General features: G+C 31.7%; 1 protein-coding gene across 1 annotated transcript in view; it reads left to right on the forward strand.

The window, feature by feature from the left end:
• The window catches only part of LOC108692407, a 12,516-nt gene extending 3,861 nt beyond the window's left edge, over positions 1-8,655 (forward strand). The window contains exons 4-10 of the mRNA XM_018200636.1: positions 704-893; positions 1,130-1,370; positions 1,495-1,559; positions 2,871-2,941; positions 5,548-5,723; positions 6,195-6,456; positions 8,407-8,655. Coding sequence (XP_018056125.1) covers positions 704-893; positions 1,130-1,370; positions 1,495-1,559; positions 2,871-2,941; positions 5,548-5,723; positions 6,195-6,456; positions 8,407-8,499 — 1,098 coding nt within the window. The 3' untranslated portion in view covers positions 8,500-8,655. The remainder of the gene's footprint in view (positions 1-703; positions 894-1,129; positions 1,371-1,494; positions 1,560-2,870; positions 2,942-5,547; positions 5,724-6,194; positions 6,457-8,406) is intronic.
• The last annotated feature ends 3,054 nt before the right edge of the window (positions 8,656-11,709 follow it).

An 11,709-nucleotide genomic window follows, 5' to 3' on the forward strand; every position in this document is an offset into this window, starting at 1 on the left:
GGAAACAAAAGGGAGATTATCATCGCCCAGTGACGCCGATGGATGGATGCACGACCTACAAATTAAGTTATTGGCCTAACTGTGATGAGAAGCCACCGGAACCTTTTCTTCAAAATGAAAATAAAAACTTGCTGAACGCCGGCTGTTGCTTTGACGACAACACCACGTACCGACTCAGTTATTTCGGATATGGCGGTGACAAACCACCGGATCCCATTCATCAGCCTGGCAATATGATTTTCTCTCCGTGCCCACTCTCTCACGATACCGTCAATCGGGTTAGCAAATGCTGAATTGTACTTTCACGATAAATTTAATTTGAGGATGATGCATTAATTCGGGTTGATGTTCTCGAGTTTATTATTATGTGGCGATTACGAGATAATTTTCTTAAAATTACTTAATAATCGATGCATCGTCTCGCAGATTGATTCGATAATCCTTATTAATTCTATCAAGTCATAGCATGTCATTGTAGCGAATTGAGATAACAGTGATTATTCTCTTAAAGATTGAAAACATTTGCCAGCATCATCGTTTCAAATCATGTTTTAGACGTGACTATTAACTACTATTAATTACAGAAATTTTTATAATTTAAATTGCATGATCACTTTTTAATTAATAGATTTAAATTTAAATCAAAATTTTTCAACTCGAAATTTTGAAAACTCAAAATTTCATTAATCTCGTATCGTTGCAGTTGAGTTTTCTAGGCAACTGGTGCTTTAAACCGGAAACATCCATCATGCCATGTGAAACACAATTGTTGGGCAGAGGAGCAATGCAAGGTGAGACTACACAAAAGCACGATTACACTTGGAAGCGCATGATGCGACCGACAGAGTTTCGACCTGAGAACAATTTTACTTTCTCACCCTTGCCACTGGAATGTAAGTGTTTAACGACACATATATAAAATATTATAATTGCAATAATTTATGTATCTGACATTTTATAATCGTATTTATCGGAGAAAGTATAGTACTATTTCTATTCATCAAAGACAAAAAAGCGTGTCATTTAAAAAAAGAAAAAATCTTAGACATTGCTCGACTACTTTGTTCGTGGTTTTTTTTTATTACTAACATATATATATATTTATTACTAACATATATAATTATTGTAGCCTGCACGATTCATAAATTGTCTTATATACCGAATGATCACGAATGCTTACTGCCTATTCAATCGTACGCGCCTATACATAAGTACCAGCCATCCGATATTGCGATGGAATCTGAGACTACGATGAAATTGAGTTATCAGCCGATAGAGCCAACGAATCAAATCGAGAAACCATGGGCTAAAACTGCGCCCTATTATTCACCTGTCAATCCTATGGAGGATAATACTACGTACAATCTAAGGTTCAAAATTCGCTCTTTATTCGATTATTTAGCGATTTAAAATCTTATTATCTCATGCTGTATAGTTTTACATATCTTGTAAATTTATAATTTTTAAATTTATGTATCAATATCTTTTTGACAGTTATATGCCACCTGGAACACTCGTCCCCCTGAATCCTTGTTCTGCTTCTTACTCCTCTGTTAACACCCACGAAAGTAAATCTTTAAAAAATTTTTCATCTTAATATTATTTTTTTTATACCGGATGATATGATGACATATATAATTACATTGTTATTACATTTTAGTGCCGTCGCAGCAATCTTGCCCTGCATTATGAATAGAGAATAAGTAAGGTCTGTACAAAATGATAATAATCTTAATAGCTTAACATATGTATTTCTCTTCCTCTTACAAATATTTTGTCAAAATCACGCGAGCATATACAAATGCAAGCGTTTGTGATGTCCGATTATGTATATTGTTCCGATAAAATGTCTTTGTGTACCAGAACTTTTTAATATGTTAATCCACGAAAGATCAGTAAATGGTTAAAACAATTTCATAATATCGCGCCTCTACGCTTATCGTAATCACGTTTCAATCGGAATGTATAAAATTTTTTTTTTTACTGCATAATGAAGCAATAATTACAATAAGGTGGTAATTTATTTAAGGTGGTATATAATCCCTGATGGAAAAATTTTGCTGAAATTATTCCACATTTTAGAACACGTTTTAGAACTTTTCAATAAAATTTCAACATTAAAAAAAAATGTTTTTTTGGAGAAATTTCAGTTCAATTTCATTGAAATGTTCCAAAACGTGAAATAATTTCAGCGAAATTTTTTTACCAGGATATATGTATATTAATTTACTTATTAAGTTACATTGTAACTTAATAACTTGTGTAATGGCGATTATTGCTACTAACTGACATGAAATATTATGTATAACGATTATATTGATATTCTGTGATAATCAATGATCCGTAGTGATATCTTACACGAGAGACAAACTCATTAAGTTTCATACGTGAAAAGTAATGTTACAGCATCGATCCATGTTCGATTGAACATACATAATTTGTCTCTAGATAAAAATGCGAATTTCATATCGCATCGGAAGTCAACGGCTCCTCACCGACTCTACGTGAAAGTATTTAGCATATCTATCTGTTTACGTAATAATCCCGGGATGTCTTCCTTACACGCCTTCAGACAATAGAATACAGGGAAGGCACACTAATCCTACTATAGATGATTAGATATTTATTTTATTAAGAAATTAATTCCGCAAGAATTGCGTAGCGTAAAACTTGGATAATGTATATTACGCATATGATTTTTCGGGTTGAATAGCTTCTTTTCCCAATTATTAATTTATGCACATGACTAATTGCGACTTTACTTTCGCTAATTTTCATCTCCGTAACAAAATCTTGATCAATTACATGCTAAAGTGAAATTCTTGATGCGTTGATTCTATCTTTTCTAACACATAAATAAATTATTTTCTAATATATAAATATGCGAATCATCACAGACTCACATGCAATTATTAGAACTAAAAATATTTCCATAAGTACAGTATTATTAGTTCCATTAATTTTTAACCTAATGACACTCGGGTCATTATTTACAATTTCTGTGCGGAACATAATTATTAATTAAAAGATACAAGAATTGAATCTTTTTAATTTTCTTAACAAAATGGAAAGAAGAAAAGCCGCAATAATCCGAAGACTGCATAAAAACAAGTGTATTGCGCTAATTGGAAGTACAGTCCCTGCCTACAAATCGTGGGTTGTTTATACGCGCATTCTGATGCATATAAGTATGCATATTAGAGTGTGTTCCTTATCCATTGTTTTTCTAAGTTTCAAACTCCATAATCTGCGAAACTATATAGACCTAAATGAGAATAACTGCGAAGTTACATGAAAGTTTCGAATCATCTTCCGCGAAAAAATAATTGAATTTACTCTATTAGCATTTCAATATTAAATATAATAAAAACATTAAATATAATTTATTACGTTTACGTATGAGTACTTTTTCGTAAAACAATAAGTATATAAAGTAACATTTCAGATTATGAGGCAATATATGAATAGACATTCATTAATTATTTTACTTAAACCTGATTTAATTAATTTTATCATAGATAAAATTAAGAGCGACAAGTTTTTGTAAATAATAATAATTAAAAAATAAATTAAATAATAATAATTATCGGAAGATAAGCGATAGAGTTTCAAGATTAAGATCATATGGTAATATTATAATTGGATCAAGATGCTTCTTGATATCGGAATATCAGGTCTCATCACGAACGCTTAATGAAAGAAGCCACTATTCCACACATGCGTTTATTGGCAAATATGTAGGCTCTTTGCCGTAAAGCATACGAAGCATCTTTCGAAGCCCCGTCTTCTCGAGTAGGGATAAAGTGAGAGTTAGTATAAAAGGGGATTTCTTTCCTCTCTTGGGATCGCAGTCGATCTCGTTCGTTTGCGACTATCTTCCTACGTTTGCCATCACCCCGTTTGTATCCCTGACGCATATTCACGTTGTCTTATTGAAGAGGTACACATTCGAGATACTTTCGAGTCAAGATGAAATACGTGGTAAGTAATCGCGAAAGACTGTCTTCCGGAACAATTAAGCGCGACTTTGTCTTTTCGGAATTGAAAAAGCTAATTTGTCTGTTCCCGATATTATATATTTGTATCCCTGTATTATATTGTTGCGTTGCAAAAAAATCATGTGTAAAAATCAATTTAATTGATATTAAATAATTTTATCCTCATTTTAGTATCTTATTCAATTCTTGTGTTTTTCTAATTATAATTCCAAAAAGAAATAATGCATCTATTCTAAAATAAAATTAATAGTAATTAAGAGTAATAATAAAACATGGTTTTCAGAAATATTTATTCATTTTTCATTATTATTTATTCATTTATTTATATTTATCAAACTTGATCGAATTTTCTAAATTCAGAAGTTAAAAAATGTTTAATTTAATTAGAAGAATCGTTTAACATGTAAGCGAAATACGTGATCCTTATAGAATTTTAAAAAGTTACTATTGTTATTGATACATTACGACAATCTGCATTTATTAATTTATATGCGTAAGATATATTGTTGATGTGACGAAACAAGAATTGCGTGGGATTAAAATCCTGAAGTTTTACATAATCCGGAGGCTGATATGAGTTTCTACTTATTTTTTAGAAGTATTTTTTCAAACACTTAAAAACACATTCATTTACAATATTGTTTTTTAATGAACAATTTTTAAAAATACTAATACAAAATACTACTGTGCATATTCTCATGCATACTATATTAAAATTATTTCTATTTCGTTTTTATTAAGCTTTAATCATTCAATTGAGCAAAATTCAATTGAAAAATAGAATTTTTTTAAAAACGGTATTCCAAATCTCTCTCTCTCTCTCTCTCTCTCTCTCATAAAAATAAATCTATGATTCAATTAATAAACGAATAAGATCGCAACGGGACAAGCAACGCGACATCGAAGAATAATGTAGAAGGGGATCACGATAGGTTGGGATGAAATGGGACGGGCCCAGCTGTACAAGTTTGCGGGTCAGGAGTTAAATGACCCGCGTTGGCATTTGCTTCTCACTTTCACTCATCTCCTGAGAGCGCATCGCCTGATTTCGTAGTAGAGAAACCGATAAATCCACTTTAAAATTTTTTGCGTTACACTCATCTACATCTACTTATTCTCATCGATCATCATTTTACCTTTTGAGTTATAGTACTTTACAGCACAGACATAGTGGCTGTGTTCAAAAATTCACTGCCAGCACTAAAAAATTTACGTTACCTATATATTTTCAGCATTGGCAGTGAATTTTGAACAGCCAGTGCAACATAGTGATCATTTCATCTTTGTTTAATAGTAGCAAACAACAAAGATTTTATGATTCACTATGTTACACTGTATCATCTGTGTCTCTTGCTGGAAAGTACCCTTAATCTTAGAATGCCGATTAGAAAAGGAATTAACTGATGCAATCCGAATCTTATATGATATACATACGCTTAATAACACACATGCGTTTTGTAATCGCAATATGAAACAAGCATTTTTTTCTTGAAATGTATCTCAATCATGCATTTGCTAATCAAGAAAACTAACATTTATAATTTTTTAGGCATTAGCAATGATTCTGGGATTGGCAATGGCGCAAGATCAAAATTACCATGGACGCAACTATCAACAGGATGATGAACAACATCAAGCTGACAGCAGACGACCTACGAGCACCACGCCCATCCCAATCTTACATTGGAACAAACAGCAGGAACACGATGGAACTTATAAGATAGGGTAATTACATATGTATTTACACAATTCAGAAAAAAAGATAGCTTCTTAAATTATTGCAGTGATAATGCCAGCTATATTTTATAAACATTTTTAAAATGAGTAATGAGTAATATTAATAATAATATATTATATATGCACATATAATATTTCAAATAGACAAAAAATATTTCTTTAATTTTGCTCTTACATCATGTGCGCATAAAGATTTCGCTAATGATCTAACATTTTATCTTACGCTCTACATAATATATATCATTATTCTTTGAAATCTTGGTTATGCGAGTTTGTATTCACGTAATCGAAAGTTGACGCAATTATTTATCAGACTGCGACATTACCTGATGCCTTGAATCCATGCGAACTTTGCTAGCGCGTATTTTAATGTTACGTAACACGGACTGGTTGGCTTTCTGGATCGTCCGTTTTGCGTAATCGATTATTTAACACCCTTGGGCGATTTGAATCCTACAGTTACGAAACGGGCAACAATATCATTGCTGAAGAAAGTGGGTACATCAAGACTATTGGCGAAGGTGAAGACCGGGCGGAGGCGATCGTGCAACAAGGCACCTTCTCATACACGAGTCCCGAGGGACAGCTGATCACCATTCACTATACCGCCGACGAGACCGGCTTTCACGCGCAGGGCGATCATATTCCCACGCCACCGCCTGTTAGTGAAGAGATCCAGAAAGGCCTCGACCTCATCTACGCGGGTATTCGTCAGCAAGAGGTAAGTATACTCTATAACCTTTCTTTTTCTTTTCCATCCTAGGCCTCCATTATATTATTCTCTATAATTATTTTTATAATAGTTGTTATAATTTTTATAATCGTTTAATTTTATGAAATTCCACATCATAGGTATTTAATTTAGATAATTAACGGTATCTTAAGCGGTTTATTTGCAAAATATGGATCAATAGGATGTATGGAGATTACTCGAAAATATATTTAATTTATTATAGACATAGATTATTACTTGTTGCAGATAAAATTAGAAAATAGATATAGATCATTACTTGTTGCAGATAAAATTAGAAAAGTTAATTAATAATGCAACAGTATTAATTTGAATGGATTGTTTAAAATAAATAAACTCCATTAATAACAATCATTATAATTGACATTAAAGTTTAAATTCTATTAAAGGAATATTAGAGAGTTATATATAAAAGTATTAAAAGAGCAGACTCATTCAAGATTACGTGACTGATTGTGAGTAATCGTATATATGTTGTAAAACTTTACTACTTCATTGCAGTTAAAATCCATTCACAGTTTTCCCCACTTCTCTTCCTCTTTTATCTCTCTTCTTCACTTTTGTTCACGTTCATGTTCACCTTTATGGAAAACATTCTCCGCGATCTTATGGGAAGAACTTCTGTTTCGTCACAGCTAGCATAGGTCACGGTTTCCAAGCAGGGTTTGCGAAAAGCCATTCAGTTATCTACATTATGAGCATACTTGCGAAATTATGCCGATCCATATCGATGCAAAGGTTAAAGACCGCTGTATGGTATGAATGACCTGCACAAAACAAAGAAAAAAGCTAGTTACTCATATGCCGTTTCCTTTCAACTCTCGTTAATTATTACATCAGTAATAGCTACTGGTTCTCTTCCTTATCTTGTCGAAAACTGTAATTCTTATCTACGCACTGTAGAAAGCTATTGACAAATCCGAGATATCTACATCTAATTAAAACTGCACCGCAGACCGTAGTGATAATTAATTGTAATAATTAGTTTTATCGATATCATACAGATCTTGGTCATATTTTAAAAATATATGTATTGTAAATAGGAACATTTGATTAAAAGATTTTTTAATAACTAAAGGAAATAATATTACGCGTAATTTATTGAAAATGAAAAAATAACTTGTTACTTTTGTAACGAATTAAAAGTAACGTATCGATTGATCGATTCATGCATTACAAAAAAATGAGTTATTTTTTTTTTAGTAATGGATGACTTTCCAACACTGATATTATCATTGGTTGTCGTATGTTATCATCATTTGCAACGTCATTTTCAAATCGTTTTTATAACAAAATAACAGTAAAAGTAACGGCGTTACAAATATCACGTTAATTCTATTCTCTGACAATAATAGATAATAAAATTAGATTTAACGCTTAGTTATGTATTTAATCAAGTTAACATTACTTCTGAAAAAGAAAAAAATGATCTTTTTAAAAAATAGATTTTGTAATCTATTTCTTCTGACAAATTAATTACTAAATCAACAAAACCTAATTTATAATATCAATTAATAATTCTAAATCTTTAGAAATAAAACCTCACTTTAAGGGAGGTTTCATTCTGACTAAAAATTGAGTCAGTCTTGAAAACAAGAATAAAAATACAATATATTCACTTTTAAACAAAAGTAACAAATTTTTCATTCTTTTGGAATAAGATTTCATTTTTTTTTTAGAGTATAAAAGTTACTCCAAGGAATGAAGTCTCACTAAAAAAAGAGTGAGATTTTATTCTTTTGAAGTGACTCTCATTCCAAAAGAATAAAATCTTATTCCAAAAAAAAGTAAAATTCTGCCATTCTTATTCAATAGTGAACAATTTTTATTCTTTTTTTCACGACTGGCTTAATTTTTTTACTCCAAAAGATTTAGAGAGAATAAAAATAGTTTATAAAAATTCAGTATGTTTATTTTTAGGAGGAAGAAGCTCGCGCAGCAGCTCAAAAAGCACAACAGCCTCTGAGCCAGCAAGTCGACAGGCGGGATGAATATAACAGAAAATACCAATAGTGATGCTTCATAAACATAGCATATTATATTCGCAGCATCATACCGTTATTAAGAAATAGCTATTAAGTTGTTAAGTTACTTTATTCTCTCGCGTCTCAAATACATTCTTCATTCTATGTACATTTGTAGTAAGAAACATCGCTTCGGTAAGCTCGACTTTGCTCGTCCATCTTTTCATTGTTGATCAAGCCTTTCAAACGAGAATGAGATCCTGGCATTCCTATCAATGATTAATTCCCTACTATATATCATTATCTTTCTGTGGCGACGCGGCTACCTCTGCCGCGTAATTATGCTCTTCGAGTGGGAACTGACATTTCTTGTATCGCGATAAAGAAGAATGTCACGGGAGTAAACCGTACCCAGCAAATTAACTTACTCGTGATTGCGTCTTCGTTCATTCATGGCGCTGTCACTTTTATATCTCGCCGTAGAATTTCTGCCTTTGGTGCAAGAACTTTAATTATAGACAGAACATTACAATTTTTCGATGACTTCACAATATATTTTCTGCACTTAAGAGAAAACTTTTCTGTTTTCAAAACACCTATATTTTTAATAGTTTATGTGTTGATTCTTTGCATAGCATTTTATTTTTTTATGATTTATTTATTTTTTAATTATTTCTCATCTCTTATTGTAAAAACATTTATGAAAGAAAAAAGTATAATTTTGAGAAATGTTTATTAACATACATATCAGCAACAAAAAATAGGAATCGTGACGGAAAAGAATCAAATAATTCATTGTACAAATAAATATACATCGACTTTTTACCAGCGATTATCAACGGTTGTGCATTCTCAATGTATAAATGATCTATATATGAGCAAATATTCAATAAATCTTCTGTGGAATAAAGAATTATTACGGTCTATACAAACGCTAAAAGATTTGCATTCGAGCTTGGTCGGAAAAAGAAAATATAATACACATATATAAGCATTTAACGAAGCGAAGCGTCTTTATTATTAGTTTCGTGTACATACAAATCTATATAAGGACATCAGTCTTCGTGCTTGGAGAGGAAAGAAAGAGAAGCGATCTCCGAAACTGGTGAAACTTTTCACGAGGTAGCGCATCGAGACCGGTGAAACTTTGAATGAGGTATGATAATCAAATATAAGTAAGCGGATGTTGGTGCTCCTGGATGCACATCGCACTGACGTTATTATACGACATAGAATCATCGATGATATTATATATACTGCTCCTTGCAATCCAGGTAACGTGATAAATAATAAATACTTATAAATTATTGACAATTATTCGGAAATAACATTACAGGAGACTTGTAGATTTGTAAGATAAGAATATATTCTTGAAAATCGATTTTAGATAAATTCAAAAAGATGCTATATTACCGTCAAAATAAAAAAAATATGCCATAAAAAATATATATTATCAGAACCAAGTCGGTTATTTGATAGCTTAATCAAATCAAGTATTTCTCTTTAATTTATTGCAATAGAAAGTTTGAAAATGCTTTCTTAGATAAAACCAATGTAATTCGATAATCCCTATAAAATTCATTAACAATACTTATAAATATTTTTAATTGTATTATATTAATATTTTTATTTATTTTAAAATGTGAGATACATACAATTAAAGTTGAATGTGCCGATCAAATGTTACTAAATTATGTTAAATTGTTATTTTATATGTGAACAACATTGAAAATTATGTCACAAATGCAAAGGCTATAGTTTGTACATATGCGTTATCATGCTGTACAACTTTCATATTGTGCCATATTCAATTCTGATAATTAAAATAATCATAAATTTTTGGTTATTCCTTATATTCACCATAAAATTTCTAATGAAGCAATAACTTCGATAAATACAGTTTTATTTACTTTGTTACTTTCTGTGTAAATGTAAATTATCTATCACATGTTTGACATTCTATGTGTAAGCGATTGTTCGCATTCACATTTATTTATAAAATAAGTTAAGCATAAAATGATATTCCTTATGCACAAATCGTATCCCTTGACTTTTTGATATGCTAACAAGTGTAATGCGTTCAGCTGACTCAACAGTTGAGTGAGCACTCAATTGTTATTAGTGTATTCTTTTAGATCATTCAATCAGCATTTTAGATCTAGAAGAATACATCAATAGCAGCGAGCGCTCACTCAATTGTTGAGTACGTTGAATGCAGCCATTGTCATTCGCGGGAGAACTTTAATCTGAAAATCGCAATTGACTATTAGGCGCAAAGAGCGTAACAGCACGGTTCTCATCGCCGTAAAAGAACAGAAAGTGCGCGGTATATCTGTTTTTATTTAACAATCTGCACCATTGTCGCAATGTAAAGAGGTTTAAGTTTAACGGTTGACTAATTCTACGTTGTCTCTTTCATCATTTGGCACGAGCGAATAGTCTTCCGGTATGCCGTGAAAAATTAGTAGTACGTGAAAAGTATCCGCGGACACGCATTATAAACTAAGAAGGAAACTACTGCCATTAGCGTCAGCAGAATCAGCAATAGAAAGCTATTAAGATTTCCGGATCTCTGGCTCACGCTGAATTAATCATGTAACGTACAACAATGCACATTTGCATAACTGTGTTTCTCGCATCAAATTTTTAAGCTGCGATTCGGTGATGATATAAATCACCACTATAGTTCTACCTCACAGTATAACGCAGTTCTTTCGTAACCAATAATAAAATTGTGATACCTTGCTGGGTGGAATGTCGCTAATACAAAAAAAAATATTGCAGGATTAATGACCGATTCGCTCACGCCAAAATGCCGATCGTTTATATTTTTTTATTCGATAGGTGGGATTCTTTTTTGTCGTAGATTGGATTAATCCGCTCAAAAGTATACCTCGCTTAAGAATATTGAGCTTTACGGCGCAATTATTAGATCGTAGCAGCTGTAATTTACACAGAACGTATCTATTTGATTAACCAATCTGTGTACATACAAAAAGATAGTTGTGATCACTGCAGCGATAAAGGAGATATATTAAATTTTGTAATTATGACCACTTTCTTATTGTATTTTTACGAAACCGATCGGTTTTTACATTAAATTGTTGCTTTATGAATCTGTATGATTTATGTTGTGCATATATGTCACTATTTCGTATTTATTTAATATCTGTAAAGGGTTCCGCACAATAGAAGGAATAGAGAACAGAGAACAGAGAATAAGAATTTCAACCTATCAGAAATTGTGTATTCCACAATA

Source organism: Atta colombica, unplaced genomic scaffold (assembly GCF_001594045.1).
Source record: "Atta colombica isolate Treedump-2 unplaced genomic scaffold, Acol1.0 scaffold7, whole genome shotgun sequence".
Taxonomy (NCBI): Eukaryota; Metazoa; Arthropoda; class Insecta; order Hymenoptera; family Formicidae; genus Atta; species Atta colombica.